Below are 22,769 nucleotides of genomic sequence, written 5' to 3' on the forward strand. Positions count from 1 at the left end.
TCTTATCTTGCCTTTAGCTAGCACTGGTAATAGGTAAATTTGTTTTTCTACTTGGATAAAATCCAACTTTCCCTAGAGTTTAGGTGTTAAGCATACCAGGGAGATGTGCTAATTCTATTTTATTACTGTATGAATTCTGATAGTTTATTGATACACATGTTACTCTGCTAAAAAACAATAGGTGGATTCCCTTCCCCCCTTTTATAGGCTAAATACTACAAAATTTTTATGTATAAGTATTTTGGAGCTTGTCTTATTGTTTAGACGTAGTTTCCTCATTGTAGAGATTACACAATGCATTCAAGCTGATGCTGCATTTCAAGCTCTTAGCACAGTGCGTAACATATAGAAGGGATTCAGTATTAAATATTAGCCATTATTATTTTTGTGACTTTCAGAGATTTTTATTTATGAAAGTTTGTCTCTAGGTGAAAACTACAATTTTAAAACCTACCCCTGATGGAACTATTAGGTTATGTATTCAAAAAGTAGCTTGTTAATTGCTTAAGCGTACTATTTCCATTCATTCTCGTGTTTACCTTTATAATATTGATGTTGTATTAATGATGTTTTGCTTAATTTCATGTCATAAGTTTAGCATTTTAATGAAGTTACACTTCTGTGGTGTGTGCAGAGGAGTCAGCATAGTTTCTACGCTGAGGGATTGATATTACTTGTATAGAAGTGATGGCAATGTATTTGTAATTCAGAGGACAGGTAGAGTCACCAGTCTCATTTCTTAAATCAGTTTTCTTGTTGTTGTTATCCCCTAGTTTTTTAAAACAAACATGAAGAATTGGGGTACTGATGTACGTAGGGACAGTAACTTCTGGACATGTATTCATGCGGAGACAATTCAACTTTATATTTCTGAGTTATTCCAAAGAAGGGAGTGTTAATATTGGTGAGTTAGTAGCCCCTCCTTGCTACTGTAATACATTCTACATACCTCTTGCTACATTTTAAGTAGAGCTATGTAATTGCCTGTTTATGTGCTCGTCTCCTTCACTTGATTGTTATTTATTTCTTAAATAGCTCGTTCATCTTTGTATCACCAACATCTAACAGAGAACCCCTCCCCATCGCTCATTACTTTTTGTAAATTTGGGATTCCATTTGGTATCATTTCTCTTTGGCCTGTAAAACCTTTTTTGACACTTTGTAGTACGGGTCTGCTGGAGACACATTGGCTCAGTTTCTGTCTGTCTGTATTTTGCTTCTATTTATGAAGGGATTTTCCCTGGGTATAGAATTCCAGAATGACAGTATTTTCCTTTCAGTACTTTAAAGTTGCCGTTCTGTTGTCTTTTACCACCATTATTTCTGGTGAGAAATTAGTTATCATTTGTATCCCTTTCCTCCTGTGTATTTAATGTCTTCATTTCTCTGGCTGTACTTTTCGGGTTTGCCCTTTATTTTTAATTTTCAGCAGTATGATCAGAAGGTGACCAGGTATGGGGTGTTTTTTGTTTTTTGATCCCGAGCTTGCTGAGGAAGGATTTGCTGAGCTGCTTGGATCTGTGAATTGATATTTCAGGAGATAATTCTTCTAATGAATAAAAAACGTCTTCCGTACCATTTTCTTTTTCACTCTTCTTCTGTATCCCAATTATACTTGTGTTACAACATTTCGTATTGTATTACAGATCTGGGATTCTTTATCTGTTTTCCTTTTCCCATTCTTTTTTTCCCCTCTTTCTTTCAGTGTTGATACTTAATCTGTGTGAGGTTTCTCCAGCCCTTTCGTCAGCTGTGTTTAGCTTCCATTATGCCCACCTGATGAATTCTTCCCTTTTGATACATTTTTCATTCTAATAGACATAAAAGTTTCCATGACCTTGCTGTTGAAATTCTTCATCTCTCATGCATGATGTCCACCACTCTTTAGATCCTTTATCCCCTCTGTCATTTTTATAAATCTTCATTTACATTGTCTTTGTCTCGTAATTCCACCATCTGGGGGCCATCTTAGGTCTGCTTCTTTTGACCAGGAGCCACATTTTCTTGATCTTTTATGTGCCCCACAATATTTGATCGTATGGTGGATATTTAAAAAAATTATAGTAGAAATTAATATTTGCTTCCCCAAAGAGTATGCCCTTCTTTCAGGCTTCTAGGATGGGGATCTGAGTCAGCGTGGTCTCTCTCTAGCTGAGCTGGCTTTGGGCTTTCTTAATACTTTAGTTTTATGGAGCTCAACTGTGGCCTCAAATGTTTTGAGGGCTTGGGATCTGTGCACTGAGATTCTGGTGATCTGTCTTTTGATTTCACAACTGAGCTACTAACTTTCAAAACTGGGGGTTTCTCTCTCTCTATTTTAAAGTCTTCATGCTCTTTTTGTTTTCAGTTCTATTTCTGGCCGTTTCTTCGGAAAATCTCTCCGTGACCTAGTATCCTGCACCCAGTCTTCAGACGACAGCGGCCACGTACTCTCTAAAGGCCCAGAATGCGCTATGGAGATTTCTCTCAAGTTGATTGCCTGGGACAGGGACTTCCGAGGGCAGCCGCTTTGCACTGAGATCTCTCATGCCTCGGGGAACGTTTGCTTGCTCAGCTTCCCTGCCCCACTCCCCACCCGCTGGAATGCTACCCCATGCAGTTGGTGAAGACCTCGGGGAAGGAGTTGGTAGGCGAGTGCAGACTTGCTTTGTGACAGGGGCTCCTTGGAATTCTCATCTGTCATGCCAGTACCCAAGCTCCTATCAATACTAGTTCATTGAAAAGGTGTCTGGGATTTCTTCACCCTTGTTTGACTTCTTCAGCTGTTTGTCAGGGATGAGAGAGCAGCCTGTCTGTCACTTTCCAATAGCTCCAATAGGTTTCGGTGCGTCCTCAGCTCCCCGATGGCTTGTTGGGGTTGTTCCGAAGAAGCAGTGGTGTTTTGTGACTACTTTCTAAATCCTACCAGAAGCTGTCACTTTCTTAGCACTTTAATGTTTGGGTCAGGTTAGATGGACCATGTGTAGTTTTCCTAGGCGTTATCTTCATAGTGAATTTAAAGACCTGTTTTAAAGATAAGCATTCTTATCTTTGCATCTCATTATTTGAAGACATCCTATTTTGTTAGCGAATAATCAATACTGTGACTGGTTCTTTTAAACTGAGAATTTTAAGTGTTGTATTTCTTTAATGGGCTACACTTGCTCTATCCTATAACACTTTCCGTGGTGATAGAAATATTCTCTATGTGCTTTGACCGGTATGGAAGCCACTAGCCACATGTGGCTCTTGCGTACTCGATATGTGGCTAGCGCAATTAAAGAACTGAATTTTGAATTTGTGGTTAAATAACCACATGTGGCCAGTGGTTCCTATAATGAATAACACAGGTCTGTGTACTAGACATATTATGGCAAAAGCAGTAGCTTAATGTGCATAGTTATGCTGAACAAGTCACAGAATCCTTGTGTTTTTTAAGTGTAGTTCTATTAATACCCATTTTAAGACTTTTTTTGATTGTTACCATTTGGAACACTGTGTGAGTCTGGTTTCTCTGAGAAATAGAACTTGTTGAAATTCAAGAAATTTTCGGTGAATAAACAATTAGCTTTGTAAACTGATATCTATGCATTTTCAATTATCAGTGAACTATTTGATAATCTAATTAGAGAAGTGATCCCACTACAACAAAAATTCAGCTTTATTTCCTGCGGTTTTACCCACCCTACTCTATAGCTGCTCATGAAGTTCAAGTACAGACTGGCCAGAGTAAAGAGAAATGTATTTTTTCAGGCCTACAAGCTATGGATATATAAGTAAAATTCTATTCTTAAAATTTTTAAATCGTTCCCTCACCCCATAGTGTAGCATGCACTGTGAAAAGGGCTCTGGACAAGGAGGCCAGGAACTGAGTGATAGTTTGATTGCCCTCCACTAAACTGCCTAAGTTACCTTCGTACTACTGCTTAGACAGCTAATTTGTAAAGAGAAGGTCACCTGTCATTAGAACCTCAATTTTACAATTTTAAAATTAGAAAGTATCTTTTGAGTTGTCTGATTTCTCTTCTGCTTTTAGACAGAATGGTTACAGAAAATGTTTTACTACACACACACACCCCTATATATAAAATTTAATTTTAAAGTTTCCAGTGCTGAATACCTCCCGATGAAAATCAAGTCGATAATGTGATTGACCGTGTTTGCCTATTCATTCTGGGGGTCAGATGAATGTTGAGAGGGTGATACTCATGTGTTATTTTATCTTTCTTTGTAGCTGGACAAATTTGCCAGCATAAAAATTCCAGGTAGCAAGAAAGAGAGGCCTCCACTTTCGAACTTGAAGACTGCGTTTGCAAGCGGCGATTGCTCTTCAGAGGTGATGGAAAACTTTTCCAAGCCAATGTCCGAGAACGAACTCTTAGAACTTTTTGAGAAGATGATGGTAAGGATTTTGATTCTTATGAAATGTTGTTAGGTGTAAAAGCCTTAGCTTTTGATCATGTTTCCGGATCCCTAAACATATCTGGAGCTCGTGTTCCATAGGGTGCTTTATGAGGTCATTGAAGGTGGCACTTTCGGCATAGAAACTTTATGGTCCCAAAAATAAGAATCCAAAGAAAAATGTCATACCAATTTTTTGTTCTTTAAACAGGATAGATAAAAACATAAAAACCTTGAAGTATCGAATGAAACGTTTCTGTCTTGAATAGATTAAGTGGTCTGTCTGTCTGTGTTCGGTTACATTTTAGAATGACGGTCGCACTGCTCTTCTGTGTGGGTTGTCAAGTGGATAACCAAGTTCATCAGTTATATCTGTAGAGACTTGGACTCATTTTGAGGTGTGCCTATTCTGGTGGAAACACTTGGTGTCATTTGTGGCCTTCAGTTGGTTCTCAATGATGGAGACTCTGTGACAGACTCAGCGCCTAACTTTCAAGCTGGCTGAACTAATTTGGCTAATATTCAACATATATTAAGTATATTCAAACTATTTGCCACAAAATGAATGCTAGCTTTTTATAAAAAGATTATTTACATATGTAGTTTTTACCCTCAAGTTGCATATCCCTTAAGATTCAAAACAATTGGAAATCAAATGATTAAAAAGTGCCAGAAGGTAGTATTTCATGATTAAGTTATTTTATAAGTTCAGTGTAGGAAGAAGCTTCTTCAGAGATACTTCATTAGCTTCAGGAGAAATGAAAGTGGAAAGGAAATCACGAGTTTAGGGAAATTCAGGAGGGCGGAGGGAGTAGAGGCCGGTCTCAGGGTAGGATTTGGATGGTGGAGGGAAGGGCATTCATTCTCTAGAGATGGGGAAAAGCAGTGAGCAAAGAATGAGGATCCATATAGTTCATGCAGGGACCAGTGAGAGGTGGGAAAAATTAGACTGGAATGGTTGGTTATGTGGGGCAGAGTACGAAAGGATTTTGTTTGCCATTCTGAAGAGTCGTATATTATTTTATTGCAGCATCGCGATTCCTCTGGCGTATGTCCGTTTCATGTATTGGTTTTGACAGCCTTCTTTGGCTTCTGGGGAAATTATTTCATTCACCTATTTACATTAGAGTGCAAGATGTGCTTGAAATTTGAGTGAAAGTTAAGAGCTGCTGAGGTCACTGGTGTATTTGCTGTTACACTGCCTCGTTTTCATCAACAAGTGTGTGTATTTACTGTTGCACATGGAGCTTCAGAAGACCCCAGAAAGAATGCCTAGTTTGTGTCTTCCTGGGATTTTTAATTCATATGAGTGATTCCTAACTTTTCATCACCGAACATACATTTTATTAGTATTGTTTTACACGAAGCCTACGCTTGGGAGATTCTTGCCTATAACATCAGCTCTTGATGAAGTGATGAATTTAGCTTTAGTTAATCATACGTGTATAACCTCCTCCTTACTAACTCTCGTCAGCACGATTTAATATAATTTTAGCCTAAAACGAGGAAAATGACCTTTTTTTTTTCCTTTTTTTTTCTTTTTGCTCACCTTTCCCTCCATTAATGAGACTTGTGTACAGATAGTTCTTCCAGGACTACCTTTGAGGACTCGAGGTGGTACAGTACCCTTTCCTCCTCACTCATCCAGGCATCATTGTGGAACTGCTTACCGAAATTAATCTGTCAGATTCTGGAGTGGGAATTTTATGGTTCACTTGTGACTACCTGATGAAGAAAAAAAATTTTTTTCTCTTTGAGCATAATTGATGGCACCATCAGAGTAAGTAGAGCTGGTCTTCGATGTTAGATGTTTACGGGGGCCACATTTTATCACCACAAGCCACTTACTTAACAATACTGAAAAGTACCGATGTAATTTATGGTACTCTGTTCTGAACACGATTCCTTCAGAAGTGTTTTTCCGTCAGCAGCAACTTCAATAGTGTGGGTATTTTGAAGTATTTACAGAATACATATTGGATATCTGGCCCAGGTCAGCTAATAACTCTTAAACAGGTCTCTCTCTCGACAGAAGACCTTTTGCAATCAAATTTACTCTACTAAGCAGAGCTCGTGTGAAACTGTTGCTGTCTCAGTGTTACCCAATGCGCTAATGAATGAATTTGTCACAATAAGTTCTTTTTTAAAAAATGAGGACTAGGTTCTTTGCTTCCCTTTCTGACCTTTGAACATATCACAGTACATTGTAGGGAAAACCTGCAGATGATTCTGAAGCCGAGAAGGGTCTTTTTCCTTCTTTAAGTGTGGATTTCAGTGATATTTCTTAGGGTTTTTAGAGTAACCACATTTCTGACAAACTTAAAGCTCTTTCTATGTCTGTGGAAGATGCTAGATTTAGGTTGGGTTTGATTTTTGGCGTGCACCTATTGGTGGTATTTAATACCACTATTAATAAAATTTTTTTTTGACGAAGAAACATTTAATAATTAGCCACTTAACATTTTGGTACTTAACCTGTACAGAAGTTTCATACCATTTAAAGTTTGCATCTAGACTGTTTGTTTTGGCATTGCACAACTTTCAAAATAATTCTTATTCAACATTATCAAAGGCATTTAAATAATTTTTACATGAAGTAAAAACTTTGTTTTGAAAAACATCTTTTCCCTCCTCAAGACAGTCCTTTGAAAGACAGGGCGCTGTCTTGATTACTTAATGAATGTGAAGTACAGCGTAATACTTCACCATTGGTACTCATTTCGCTTATTTTAGGAAATTGATTTACCTGCTCTCTGGGTAATAACTTCAGTGTGCTTTTTTTGAGGTAGCGATGAATTTTTAGTTATACTTCTTAAGGGCTTTTTCTCCCATTTATTTTTTGGTGAAAGCAAAATTTTCACGTCAGAGCCCACGTTGGTTTCTCTGTGGATCTAGATAAGTTAAATGGTTGTGTGGATGTCATCGTGTATACAGCTTTGATTTCCGGAAGTCATAGTTTCGTGGTTACTCTTGAACTCACTTTAGCTGTATGGGCCTGGTTTTTTTTGAGTGAGGCGAACATGGTAGGGATCAGCTGAAAGTGACTTGTCTGTTCCACTCGTTGCCTCTTGGCTTATTTCTTTCCTGCCTCTGGATGAAATTCAAGGCAGGTCTCAGAGCTTTTCATTTACTTTCAGCTTGTAAAAACTCGACTTTAATATAAGTAACTTAATTTTCATCCAAAGAAAGCTTTTCTCTTTCCCTCTTTTAAGCCTGTTCCACTTAGAGTCTCGAGTAGAGGCTGTTCTTGGGAGTGAGGTTTCTTCACCTTATTTTTCTGTACTCCCTAGACCGAATCAGTCCCCTCTGGTATTAGATTGGATGTGGGGTTGAGGAGAGGAACAAGCATATACTTGCTGGCCTAGGGCATTTATAATCCGGCATTGGTGCCCTGGGTGTTTTATTAGCTTCTTATTGCTGTTGTAACAAATTGCCATAGACCTGGTAACTTAAAACAACACCAACATGTTATCTCCTAGTTCTGTGGGTCAGAAGTCCAGGTTGGCTCACTTGGTTTTTTTAGGTTTCATAAGGCCAAAATCACTAATACGTGGGCTCCTATCAGAGAAGCTTTCGGAAAAATCCTCTTCTGGGTTCGTGTTGGTGGCCTCTAGTTCCTTGCCGTTGTAGGACTGAGGTTCCAGTTTCCTTGCTGTCACCGAGGGGCTGCCTTAGCTTCCAGAGGCTCTTTCCCATCCTTCATGTGGGCCTCTACATCTCAGATGTAGCAAATCCATCTCGTGCTTGGATGCCTTACCCTCTGGCATCTCTTGCCTGCATCTGGAGCAAGTTCCCTGCTGTAAGGGCTCATGTATTAGATTGGGTTTACCCAGATAATCCAAAATAATGTCCCTATTTTAAAGTATGTAACCTTACTTGCATCTGCAAAGTCCCTTTTGCCATGTAATAAGAAACATTTACAAGATCTACAGATTGGGGTGTGGACCTCTTTGTGGGACTAATTTACCTGCCAGAGGTGCAGGAGATTACAAACATCGATTCTGTTTTTGTGACTTCCTCTTAGTCTCACCTACCATGCCCTTGTCACCTGTGAAGTCCCCTTTGTCTGGCCTAGTCTTCCATAAGCCCATTCCTCTGCTGAGGTCACCTTTTGGATGCAGTATGACCTAGGTGGCCCAGGCCTGCTTTCTTGGGAATCCACGTCCTGTCCATGAGAAGCCGATGGATCCTTTGTCCATAGCTCCTGTCATTAACCTCCAAAGCCTGTCCTCCACGCAGAATAATGTACTCTGACTCTTTCTACCCGTAGTTCAGAGACAGGCAACTGATTTTTGTATGTTGATTTTCTATCCTGCCACTTTACTGAATTTGTTTATTAGTTCTAACAGTGTTGTGGTAGAGCCTTTAGGGTTTTCTATGTATAGTATCATCTGCAAACAATTTTAATTCTTTCCAATCTGATGCCTTTTCTTTTTTTTTTTTTTTTTTCACCTTTTTGCTCTGGCTACAACTTTTAATACTTGGTTGAAGAGGAGTGGTGAGAGTGGGCATCTTGGTCTTGTTCCAGATCATAAAGGAAAAGCTTTTGACCTTTGACCATTCAGTACAATCTTAGCTGTGGCATTATCATATATGGCCTTTATAATGTTGAGGTATGTTCCTGCTATAGCAAGTTTATTGAAGCTTTTATCGTGAATAGATGTTGAATTTTGTCTAATGAATCTCACTTGATCATGATGTGTGATTCTTTTAATGTGCCGATGAATTGTTTGCTAGTATTTTGTTGAGAAGTTTTACATCTATAGCCATCAGAGATATTGTCCTTTAGTTTCCCCAGAGTGTCTTTGTTTGGCTTTGGTATCAGGGTAATGACTGCCTGGTAAAATGAGTTTAGGAGTGCTCCCTCCTCAATTTTTGGGAAGAGTTTGAGAAGGATTGGTGTTAATTCATGTTTAAATGTTTGGTTTGCCAGCGAAACCATCTGGTCCTGGCTTTTCTTTGTTGGGAGATTTTTGATTACTCATTCAATCTCCTTATTATTGGTCTGTTCAGATTATCTGTTTCTTCATGATTCAGTCTTGGTAGGTTTTATATTTCTAGTAATTATCCACTTTTTCTAGGTCATCTAAATTTTTGGTGTTCATTACCAAAATGGTTTTTGGTGTTCAATAAAATTGTTCATAGTCTCTTATGATCCTTTGTATTTCAGTGGTATCAGATGAAATGTATCCTCTTTTGTTTCTGATTTTATTTACTATAGTTCTATAATAAGCCTTGCTATCTAAGACCACACTTCTCTCATTGAAAATGATCTTGGGTATTCTTGGCCCCTTTGATATTTTTATATTTTACAATCAGTTAAATTCTGTTATAAAGCCTGTTGGGATCTGGATTGGAATTGCAGTGTATTTGTCGATTTAGGCAAAATGGATACCCGTGTGATAGTGTTTTTCCATCTGTGAACATTGCACATGTCATCTCTCTAGTTATTTATTTAGATTTTCTGTTCTCGAACAGTAAAAACTTAGAATTTTCTCCCTTTAGGACTTGCACATCTTTTACTAGATTTATCTGAAGGTTTATTTCTAGTATGTAACTAGTATCTATAAAAAACTAAACTTTTTTCCCAAGTGTTTTTTGTGTACTGATTTTTGGTAAAATGTATCCTTATTAAGTTCTCATTAATTTTTATTATTTGTAGGTTCTTTCAATGATGTGTACAATAAGAATATCTGAATTATATTTGTTATTGCCTTTTTTCTTCCTTTTCATTATACTCAGTGTCATTCTATAATAAAAGAGGTTACATTTGTGAATTTAACCTCTGTTGTGAATTTGTTTTTCAGCTCTGAGATTTTACTCCAAATATAATAAACTAACTCTAAATTAGGGAAACCGAAAAGCTGTTCTTTGCTGAGAATTTCTCTGTACCCACCCAATATCTGCCTTCCAAAAAAGGTCATAAACTGATAATAAAATTTAAAAAGGAAGATCAAACAATCAGTTCCATGATGCCTTTTCTGATGACTCCAGAAAATAGTTAATGTCTTTTCTCTGTTCCTAAAGTACTTCAGTAAAGGCTTTTTTGTTCCCTTGTACATTCCAGTTACTTGAATTAAATTGGCTCGCTCCTTTCTACTCCGGCCTTCCAATAGGGTTGATGCTTGGTCCTGATAATTTTTATCTAGTAAACAGAGTATATTCCTGTGTTAATGATTAAATGAGTGACTGCGTATGACACATTTCTGTTCTATTCATTGATTCATTAGATCCCTTTTCTAATCTTTTTATAAGAACTATATTTTATTGGTCTGTGAACATTTAACTTTATTCATCTTTGTCCCCTCAGAGCCTTCACTGTGCGTATTGCACATATGATCTGTTTCTTCTGTTTTGTCAAACACCATGTTTAAGCAATAAAATGATATAACTTCATACACACAGAGTTAAGTTGGTGGGTGGAGAGTCTGTCTTGTTAACTTACTTTGGCGTTCCCCTCCTTTGGGTATATGCTAAGGACAGTTTTTCTTCTTTCTCTTCTTTTTCCCTTTAATCCTTGGGTATTAAGGGTTTATGCACAGCAATTTCTTTAGTCAGATAAATGGACATCTATTATGTTGAATTTGTAAGTGATATCTTGAGGGTCACCAGGAGTCTGAATGAAAGGAGAAACCAACAAGGACTCCTTTGTGTTAATGCTCTAAGTGTTTATTGACTGCTATAGATTGCTACCAGCAGGTAGTTTATTTTAAGTATTAGCATTCTTTACAAATCTACTTCCTCTATTCTAAGCATTTCTTATTTATTACAAACTAAGAAAGTGTATTTAGGGTTGACTAGATAAGATGAGAGAGGTTCTGTGGGAATGCTTTGTTTTGATTTATTAGTTATCAGTCTTTCCCCTCTCCTTTAGGTAGAAATTGAAAAATTCGGGGAAAAGTGGTTTAAAAGCAATCCGAATAATAATCCAAATATAAGGAGGAGGAGGAAGAAGAGAGTATAGAAGTGTAAGGCAATTGTCAAGTTGATTCATGGGTTGTATTTGTCAGGGGGGATAATGTCAATGCCTAGTTGTTGCTTCTAGATCCAGATAAATGAGAAAATAAATGATTTAGGAGCATTGAATTTTGCCTGGTGGGAGTTTGTTGAACCAATAAAATAGAGGAATTTCAAAAGGATAAATGTTATGTTAATGTTTAAGCATGCTCTTTCACCAGCTGGAAAATGATGTGTCTGTACAATTTCTAACTCTGAAGGCCTTTTCTTAGTCTTTTTTTTATCTAGAAAAGTTGGCTCTTGTACCATAAGTCAAATGACCATTTTATATTTTATGTAGTTTCTGAAGAAATGGCCATTTGTTTAGACAGATGAAAAATCAAGGAAAGAAACCCATTTTATCAGTAGCGGTGTTTTTATCTGCAGGAATCACAGTTATCTGTGATTGTAGGTGCTTATCCATATGCTTGAAAAGTCCTAGCAACACTATATTCCAAAAATAGTTGTGAAGTCTTCCTGTATTCACCTCCCAACCTGTCCCGACAGCCAGTCTCACTGTGTGTGCACCTGTTCTTCACCCTGTCTCGACATCACAGCTGTATACAGACATCACCCTTAAAGCATTTTCATAATGAAAAAAAAAATCATTTATATAAAAAATGATTATAAAGGTTTGTTTAAGAACATACTAGAAATGATCAAAAGAAAGATTAACTATTCTACAGCTTTAGCATATTTATGGACATCTCAAATATAAAAAAGTAGTAATAAAGTTAATTCCAAGTTCTTGGTTCTAAGTTGTATTTATCTTTTAAAGGTTTTGGTAATGTTTACTTAAAGCTAATGTAAGATTAAAATTTATTAAATTGCAGAACTGGGTAAGGTTCAGTTAATGTTGACTATTTGAGAGCATATAATGACCTGGACCTAGATAATGAAATCTTACAGTTTTTATTGGCACCAAACTGTTCACGGTAAAAAAAACTTACCTTAGTAGGGATAAACATTAGCAAGACCTTTTGGCATTGTGTGGTATGGAAGATAAAGTCCAGTGTGGTTAAGAAAAGAATTACACTTTTAGAAGAAATATGGGTAAAGTTGTGCTTGTAGGATATTGAGCTCTGAAGTCTCAGGAGAAGTCATTCTAATCATTGTGGACCTCTTAAGATGCTTAACCAATCTGTGACTATAGGGATAGGATATTGTTAGGAAAACAGACAGCTACCAAGGATGACTATGTATGGGCTTTAACCCATGAAACAACATGATACCCTGTTAAAATGAGATGATTGCTGTTGACTTAACAAAAATTAATGTTTGATTTTGCTATTGTTGTGCACGCAGTTTTTACCTTTGATTATAATGCTCATTGATCCATAGGATTTTTCAATCGATTATTATATTGTCTTTCCAGTATCTACTTTATAATTCTAGTCATACCTCTGCCTGTCTGGAGTGTTTCTCTCTCTCAATAAACTGTCTCACACCTGTCCATCTTCACCTTGCTGCTTGTGTATATTTGCTTTACTCTCCAAAGAGTCAATCATTTAAATGTAATCTGACACTCCATGGCGTTAAGTAACCCACAGTACTTGATGTATGTAAATTTAATGAGCATGCTGTCTTGTAAAACCCACATCATGAATGAAAATAGTCTAACATTTGTAATTCAGTTGAAAAAAAGTCTGCTCTGTGTTTGCCATTCTCTGCTCGATTGCTCCTTAGTGCTCCAGCTAGTTGAGTATATGTGCGTGAGTATTAAGATTACATCTTTCTTCCCCCTCTCAGGTTTGGCAAAGAAAACGTAGAAAATATGTTTTTTGTACCAGTGTTTTATCAGTCTGGGATGGAATCAAGGTGTCTAAAACCAGTAGAATGCTTGTAACTTCCTGGTTTGTGGGAACCTCTGGCCCTACCCCATCCATAGGAAGAATCCTTTGGAGTATCGGAAAAACTCCTGGCTCGACTCCATGCCGTTTACTTGGTTTCCAGATCAAGGCCACTGCTGACCCCCTGATGTCCTTGTTCAGGTCAGGAAATGTGTGTCCTTTCATTGCTCTGAATGGATACAGCACCACGCAAAGTCCCACAGTTGGGTAGTGAAGCATGGGTGAGATCTTGGTGTCATTCACTCCTCGGCCAGGTGCTGCCCGGCTCCAGGTCATGGAGGTGGTGTGTGGTTCTGCTAGTGCTCCCTGAAGATGTGATGAGTTTCAGTGTGGCCAGTTTTACTGTGTCATTACCGCTGCCAGAAGATTCTACCTCTGAAGCTGGACCCCGTTCTAGGCTGGGGTTGTATTATCTCTAGCTCCTGCTCCCAGAAAATGACGAGAATTTCATACGTCTGTCCCAAAGTAGGATTAGCAAATTCTATTTGGGAGCTTCTGTTATATCTCATTTATTTAACAAATATCTAAAAAGTAACTACCGCTGTCTGTGCACTGTGAAAGTGGCAGCAAATATAGAAACATTCTTTTAAAAGTTATCTGAAGGAGAAAAAAAGAAGTCATAGGAAGGAAAGCTAGGGCCGAAGAAAGGCTTTTTCTTTTAATTTTAATCCCTTAAGGATTGACATGTTTATGTGTTGAAGCCCAACCAAGATTCAGTGAAATAGGATTTAAAAAAGATAAAAAGGCCATTGAGGATCCAGAGCATAAATAAGTGGAGGTATCTTTGGGTAGATGCAGGAATTGGTACAGAAAGATTAGTGTGCAGGTAAATTAGTAATACAGGAAATTGAATTATAGTTTTCCTTTTCACAGAGGAAATTGAAATTCGCTTACCTGAAAATGATATGTAGAAACGGTAGTTGCGTAGCCTCTGGAGAATGGCAAGTTTGAAATAAGTCCCTTAGGGAATACGGGTAGGGGAGACGAGGAGGATTTCCACAAACGTTGTAGGAAGTGATGTGTCAGAGTTAGCCTGTGTCGGGAGAAAATGGAGGGAGTCAAGACACTGGAAGTTTTATTGAGGTTGAGAACATGGTAACTGAGAGTGGGAGAAGTAAAAAAAAAAAAATAAGAAAAAAAAACGTGTGTGTGTGGATATATGTATGTATGTATGTTGAAGTCAGAAAAGGATAACGCAGATCATGGCGATCCTTGAGGTGGGACACTTTCGATAACGAAAAGTTTCAGGTGTGGTTATTTAGACTGGCCGAGGAAAGTGGCAGTGACGACTGAGGGTAGCTTGGATTCCAAAGACTGGTCGCCAGGCGTAGGACAGCGGAGGAGTCAGCACAAGGTGCTGGCAAGTAAGTGTTAAGTTGGATGTCTTAGTCCCAAATGAAATGGGATTTTAGATGATAAGGGAATTAAATAATATGGAAATAAGCATAGGGAAGATAGACCAGAGTTCAAATGTAAGCTGTAGGATTATGGTCAGTTTAAACATTTTCCTAAGCCTCAGCTCTCTCATTGATCAGGAAGATAATACCGACCTCAAAGGGTTGTTAGTGTGTATTAAATAAATAATGCTTACATGTTTAGCTCAATGCCTGACTTAAGAACTTAACTGTTACGTAAGATTGTAGGACTACTAGGTCTACACGAAAAGCTGTAGGAAAGGTTGTTGGGAGAATGAGCGAGATGATTGTTTCACAGATTAAGTTTGGAATGAAAGTGGAGAAAATGCGAGCAATTTGAGAACTTCGTGTTTTGGAAAATTTCGAAGGGTGCCTGACCTCTAGGTTTGAATGGAACTTTATTACCCATGTCCTAATAGTTCCTCGCCGTAGCTTCAGGTTTGCCTCGATGGTCGTTTCGTAACTCTCTTCTCCTCTATCAAGTCCATGTGTATTTACTGGAGCCAAATACACTAAAAACGTATCCTTTTTAAATTTGGTGGACTTTTAAAAAAATTCTTCAAAAGAATGAGGGATGCTCTGTTTTTCCTGTTCTTTCAAATTATTTTTATAGCCAAAGTTTTATGAGTATTTTAGTTTTTCAGAAACTTTCAAAATAATTTGAGACTTAGAGAGTTGTGAAAATAGTCGTTTTCGTGTACTCTTCACCCAACTTTCTCTGATGTCACCATCTGATAACTTTAGTACAATTATCAAAACTAAAAATCAACATTGGTACAATACTAACTAAACTATAGACTTTGTTCACATTTTGCCAGTTTTCCCACTCCCTGTTCCAGGATCCGATTGGGGATCACATCTTGCGTTAATTTGCCGCATCTCCACAGTCAGGGACAGGATCACTCATGGCCCTTGACGCTTTTGAAGAATCGTGCTTAGTTATTTTGTAGAGTGCCCTTAATTTGGATTCTTTTTACAATACTTCTCTATGTTTCTAAAATCGCTCCCTAGTGCCGCTCAGACGTGCATAGGAAAATAGCACAGTGATTCGATTTAGGTATAGTTTTTAATTAGAAAGTAATTAACTAAGGGAAAATTACTTTTTGATGTCACAACTCCCAGTTTCCCCAGGCAAAACTGTGTCTAAACATATATTTGAAGGTAGTGCTTTAAATGAGTTAATTCACAATATATGTTGCTAAGGTATTAATAGAACTTTAACAACAGAAAGTTACTCTTTAGACAGAAACTAAAATTTTGATTTGATGACTGCTCAAATAATATTTTGGAATGAGATAATATTCAGCTAAATAGCCAACTGATAAGATTTTTCCATTTAGAGTAGATGTTTATCTCATACCTACTGAAATATTAGCCTCATTCGAATTACTTATCCGGCCCTAGACAGCGATGTGTTCTATGTATTTTCTGCTCAGTATTTTATTTATGAGAGATATTTAATGAATTGCATACAATTATCATTGATCTATCAAGGTAAACTGCCATTTCAGGGCTATTAAAATCTGCAGCTGTGGTATCATTTTATACTTATGCAGTGTATTAGGTGTTCCATAGTATTCAGTTTGCTTAGAAGGATGCTTTATTACAATGTAAATTAAGTTAGCTTCACATGGTGTTGTGGGTGCTGTTGGTGCCTCTTCAAGACCCCATCACCAGGGTGCAGCCTGCATAGCATACCCCAGGAGGTTCCTGGTGGCTCACAACGGCCCCATCATCCAGAGATTTGGCCCCAGGGAACTGGTGTCCTGCAGCTACTGACAACTGACTTGGGAGTGTCCCTCCTGGTGATACTGTGGTGCAATGCAGGCTGAAGCCAGAGTCCAGCCAAGGCCACCTTTTCTAAAGTCTCTTTCCTGGCCCTTACCTTGCTTCCTTTACTCCACTCATCCTGAGAGCATCTCCTCTGTTAATCACCTGCATCTGAATCCCTGTCTCAGATCTGCTGCCTCTAGGAAACCGGACCTAAGACAGTGGAGATACGATACAATCACTTGGAGCAGATGTGAACTTAAGTAACATGAACATTGATGACTTGCTCACAAGGACCTCACACGAGTACCTGGAAATAGCACTAGACTGGGGTCTGGGCTCCGGTTCTTGAGTTTCTAAACCAGCTGGCTCCAAAAAGTCATTTCTGTGGGCCTGTCTTTTCTGTTCTGTCGTATATGGAGTTTACACTATGATATTCAGACTCTCATGTTGAAGATTTTCCCTAAAGCCTGGACGTTATTTAATGAAGATGTTTGGCTTCCCCTGATGCACCCCAACTCCTGTTTCTGTGATAGCCTTAAGAGATGCTTAGCTTAACTCCTGGAATTGAAACAAGGCATGGCTGTGCATTTTCTAGGAAAAGCTTCCAATACATTCCCCAAGGACTTCGTGACCCCCTGAAGTTTAGTGCCACTGACTTACAGGGTTTTCCTTCATTTCGCCCCTTTCTTTGTAGTTTCAAAATCTGTTCTAAGAATACTGCGTCCTTTAAGCACACACACTCCCACACATTTTCTTTTTCTTTCCATTGCTTCTGTATTTCTTTTTCCTTTCGTAAAGGACAGAATTTTTCTTACACTTTCCAGTGCCATTTGATCCTGGACATGCAGAGAATGACCACCTGTTAGATGAGGTTACTGCCTCATGCGTGTTTCTGTGAGGTTTGTGCTATTACGTAGTTGATTCCAAACTTCTTTGTAGTATCATTTCTTCTGTTTCCTCTTTGTTTTTAAATAGGGACAGCCGTCACATCTTTGTCATGAAGGTGAGTACCGTATGTAGGCAAGAGAGGTTAGATAAGCCACAGGAAGGAGGTTGGGGGAACTCTGGGTCTCTTCCTTAATTCGAAATATACTGCTTTTGTGTCTTAAGTTCATGTCATCTTGAAGATGTTTTTCCACAAAGAAAGCAGTACGGTAGCCTTTTTATCTTTCATCTCTTTACCTTGAAATTTTATTTTGATTTCAGTCACAACTAATGGCCTTTCTATTTTTTAGTATTCTGCATCAAGTATTTTATAGTTTGCTAGCTGAAGACGCCGGGTCATTAGAAAGACAAGTTCTCAGTGTTCTTAGCTCCCCCCACCTTTAATGAGAATTACCCCTAACTTCCCCATGGCTTTCTTCCATGGACAGCCTTTATAGATAATATAAGCTATCTATACTCATAATTTAGAAGAATCAATAGAATGCCTCACCGGACTGTATAATAAAACAGTATGTATTTCAGTATAAACAGTTGGCCATGACAACTCAACAAGGTACAGTAAAGTCACATTCTTTAATCTCTGCCTTATGCCACTGTGAGTACCACGGCGACAGTGTAGGCTGATAGAAATGTGCTGTTCTGGTGATTCTGACACCACAAGCCATATCGTTCTGGAATACCTAGGTTTCAGGAATGGAGCACACCTCTTGGTAAAGCTTAACACAAAACTAAAAGACAGTGTCAAAATCCAATGTATATTAAAACCACACAAAAAGTATTTAATATCGCAACAATTTCCATATGAATTCCATTTTCCATCTAATTCCATTGAATTAGAGTTTAGGTTTAGATAATTATGATTCCTTCTTTTATAAGGTACGTGCATCTCTCTTTGGGAGACAGGACAGTTCTTTTTATGGTGTTGGACTAGCCCACGTGTTGTAGAAAGTCTAGCATACTGTCCCCCTGGAAGTCCTCGTGGCATCCCCTCAGTCACAGTGACAACCAGAGTGCCCTCAGACATTTCCCAAATGCTTCCTCAGTGGTGTTAAGGCCTGCTGAGAATCACTGGTTTAGGGGGGGAAAAGTGAAACAAACCGTTATTCACGTAACAGGATATTTCTACGAACAGCCGAGAGAGACAATACTAATCACTCCCTTTTATTGGCGTGTCAGCCAGAACAACTTCTAGGAGCTTAAATATTTACATCAAGGTACAGTAAAGGGGACTTTGAATTTCAAGTACTTGAACGGTTTGATATGCAAAAACTGAGTCAGCTAATGGCATACACTGCCAATGTTTGATGAACTGTAGCAGCTTTCTTGTAAAATTTGGGAAGAAATTTAACTTGCTGGGCTCCATAGGCGATCCAAAGTCTTGATTTTTATGGTTCTGTTTCTAGGTGGATATAGAGTTTATATACATTCAGGTGTTGTGCCTTGCATATCAGAAACAGGTGAGGGCCAAGATCAGGAAGAAATCCACATGAGCTGCCCTTGAAACCTCAGCCATTTCTTACCTTTGCTCCCTTTCCTGTGCTGGGACGGCCTCTTAAGCAACCTGATTGGTAGATCCTGGTAGCGATTCACATAGTCATGTGGATGTACTTGACTTGTATTTTTAGTGAGAATTAGACCTGGAGCGATGTCCAGGTCTCTTAAACCCTTATTTTGAATGGCGTTTGATCAATGTTAGATTTTTAGGTGGTACCTCTTTTTATTTATAAGTGTAGCTTTTGAATAAGTTAAGCAGTTAATGAATATTTTGTGGTAGAGAGGAGACGTTTAAAATTATAGAATGCTTCACCTTTTGCTGGGGTCAGTACTAGGTGTTTGATATGTGCTTGTCGCTATAAGGGTCTAGAAAGTGGTTGGCTTATTTACCATTTAATTTTTGGTACATGGAGCTGCTCCTTCAAAACAGTGCAAGATAGCTTCAGGTGCAGCTGTTGTAAAAAAAAAAATGTATACACACACACGTGTATTTCGAAATTGTGAATCCTAATGACTTTATAAAAGGCAGAAATCTTCACCTGTCTAATTATCTATAGTGATGCGAATGTAATTTTACTAGCCTGCTGTGAATTTAAAAAGCTGTTTTGGTAAGTGTTTTACCTGTGAAGATGATCGGCTAGAATACTTCCATATCAGCTCTTTTCTCTCTCCTCCGGGCAGAACTACACGTAAATCATTTCAAAACAATTAATGCTGTTTTAGTCACAACTTATTGATTTTCCATTCATAGTGTATATAGAGTTGCTGCTCTACTTAGATTCTAAAATGAGGCTTTTTAATTGTGTTTTCCAGGAAGATATGAATTTAAATGAAGATAAGAAGGCACCATTGCGGGAAAAGGACTTAAGTATCAAAAAAGAAATGGTGATGCAGTACATTAATACTGCTTCCAAGACAGTAAGTAAAGCTGTCAAGTGGAAAAATACTGCTGAAGCATGTGGTGGTATGAAAAACAATGCATTTGTCTGCTGAGGTGCTTAAGTTGGTGGCGACCGGAATCAGAGGGCTTTCGAATGTATCATTAAAAGCACAGTATTACAATAAGTTTAATTTAAACATATATCTCACCTTGTAACTTAAACTGCTTTTGTTTTTTAGCCACTCACATTGCTAAGAAACACTGCGATTGGTTGGTTTACTCGCCCTTCAGACAACTTTCCTTGTTAGTGAGTTAAGATGGGTGTTGATTTCTGTGTCACTTATAAATTGGGGTAATCTTTGTATTGTAGAAAAGGGCGACTGATTTTACCGCAGCCATTTAAATCAGGATATGTAATAGTGGCTTAGAGGCATATGTTTAATGTGAGTTTTCTTATGGATAAAATTATCTTGTGAAAATTATATATGTAGACATTGAAAAGAGCGTTCAGTCTCCATATGGCTGTCCGTTTTCCAGGGAAACATAAAATATGTGGGTGGAAGTGATGCCTGGGTGTCTAAGAAGCCATGACTGGCACACAGAATCAATTACGTCTATTTCATGGAGCAGCAAATGAGCTTGACCAGTCATATAAAAATTTTAAATAAATAGGTTGGATGAAAAATTTAAAATGAAAGCTAATGAAGAAGCGAATGGTAGAAGAACCAGAGAAAATGATTTTGGCGGAACTTAAGATAGAGAGGAATAATATACTGTAGTTTTTACTGGATACTTTAACTCAAGTCTAGGTTAAAAGAATACAAGTTATTTATACTTTAAGTCCATTTATCTGCTAGACCAGTGACTCTGAGGTATTTCTTTTGGAAGCAAGACTCAAATGATAATTAAGTTTTAAACATATCTCATGTTTGGGCAGCCCGATGTTCACTTGCAGAAATCACAGAGCACTATTATTTCAGCACTTTATATAGATGCGCTCTGTACATGCTGCTGTGATATGAATTGCTGTTGTCTCTTAATGATGCTTAGACATCAGAGATTAGCTGTGGGGATTTGGGAGTCAAAGCTTTTATTTTAGATCAATTTATTGATCCTCTACTTGAATCTTGGGCATTTTATTTTACCTCTCTGAACCTCAATTTCCTCATCCATAAGATGGAACTAATACCTACATCGTAGGCTTGTTGCTAGGGTCAAATTGTTTATTCCATGGTTAGAACATAACCGATTTTATAACTGGTGGCTGCCTCTGTGCTAGTCGTGGTTGTTTATTTTTCTTTGCGATTTGTTTATCATTAGTGTTGTTGAAATTATTGCACCATAATTAAAAATATAAGTAAATGTACATCAGTAAAAAATACAAATTTACTATTAGTGAGTCTGCATTTCTACGACTTTCATTTGTTCCCTCATCACATTTAAGTGTCTATATGTCGGGCACTATTTTAGGCTCTGGAGACGGAGCATCAGGGTAGTCTATCATTGTGTCCTGGGGCGCAACATAGGGCAACACGGACGCAACATAGGGCAACACATAAACACGGGTAATTGGAGGGGAAATATGATGTGGAAAACACAGCGGGGGTGGTGTGGAGATGGTATAACTCTTTTATATGGAGTAATCAGGAAAGACTACCCTTTTTGCGAATTTTAAATCCAATAGACACGAATTCACTTAATATAATTACAAGAGATATTGTATTAGAACTAGTTTAGAAAGGCTTGGAATAATAGTGCATTTCAGTTTCTGAATTTCGGATAATAAACAGACTTTTTAATAGAACAAACCACTTTGAACTTTATTGTAATGGATCTATTTCAGTTTGCATTCACTGATTTTAAACTTTAATCCTCTAATTATTTTGGACTAAGGTTGGAATTTATTTACCAGAATTAGTTAATTAGATTATCAGGATTGAAATAGATTAGTTATCTAAAGTATGATTAAAGCATCGACTCATTTAATTAGTGTGCGGAGGATCATGGCTTTTCCTGGGAGGGTTCTGAGTAATTTGGCAGGTGGTTAACGTAGAAATTTCAAGCTGACCAGTCATCTATTTTTGCTCTGAAAGTAGAAACACATTTCATTAATTCTAGGATACAGACTTTGTCATGCTAGTATATTTGGGTTAATGAGTACTGAAAAAGTTTTCTCTGAGAAAAACAATGAAATTTTATAGGTTATTTTAGAGAGGTTGTGGTTTGTGGTAGGTATACTTTTGTTATTTTAGCCTTAGAATTTGCTTCGAGATTCTCTTTTGTGGATAAGTATTAATATTATTTTTTTAAAAAATAGTACCGATGTCTACCTTTGATTTGAAAATGCTTTCGACATGTTAACCCTCAAAGTAGCACCAAAATAGGTAAGTTTGGCTTTGAGAAGAAGAATAAAAATCAATCAAATCAGGTTATTTTTGAACCTTAAGTAAGTTTCAGTTTAGATCGCCAAATGGTAAAACTGAATTTCTTCAGTTATGGGAGATTATTAAAATTTTATTAAGCAAATAATCATGTTTAGAGGTTGCAAATGCCAGATTCATGTGCGTTTTCACTTCCTAGGGCCTGGGTATGTGATCCAGGTTTGGCCAGTACCATCTGGTGGCCAGGGCTGCTGGGGACTTCTGGGGAAGTTTCCCTTCCTTCATAAAAAGATCCAGAGCAAGAAAGCCACTTTTTTTCTGACATTCGACATGGTTATGAGATGGGCTGGGGTGCTTGGGATGGGACATCTGGGAGCTGTTGCTCTGCCCCCATGTAGTCCTGCTTTTAGAATCTTCCCTTGTGTCAGGTGATGCGTGTTCTTATTTAAGCTGGGTTTTTCCTCTGCTGTCATAAGCGTTCTGATATACCATCCAGATGCACTTTTCCTTCTGCGGGGTCTCTCTTTATCTTTAACTGACTCTGGAAATTCCTCTTTCCATCAAAGAAGCATCTTAAAAGACCCTCCCCTCCACGGCATCCTCAAGAGCACAGATGAGAGAGGCACCACATGGCCCAGGGCCCTGCCTTGGTAGA

General features: G+C 38.0%; 1 protein-coding gene across 1 annotated transcript in view; it reads left to right on the plus strand.

The window, feature by feature from the left end:
• DIAPH3 (diaphanous related formin 3) overlaps positions 1 to 22,769 on the plus strand; it is a 445,967-nt gene that overhangs the window by 42,084 nt on the left and 381,114 nt on the right. The window contains exons 2-3 of the mRNA XM_011381028.2: positions 4,214 to 4,381; positions 19,667 to 19,771. Of these exons, the coding sequence (XP_011379330.1) occupies positions 4,214 to 4,381; positions 19,667 to 19,771 (273 nt within the window). The remainder of the gene's footprint in view (positions 1 to 4,213; positions 4,382 to 19,666; positions 19,772 to 22,769) is intronic.

The sequence above is a fragment of the Pteropus vampyrus genome, unplaced genomic scaffold (assembly GCF_000151845.1).
Source record: "Pteropus vampyrus isolate Shadow unplaced genomic scaffold, Pvam_2.0 Scaffold13, whole genome shotgun sequence".
In the NCBI taxonomy this organism is placed as follows: Eukaryota; Metazoa; Chordata; class Mammalia; order Chiroptera; family Pteropodidae; genus Pteropus; species Pteropus vampyrus.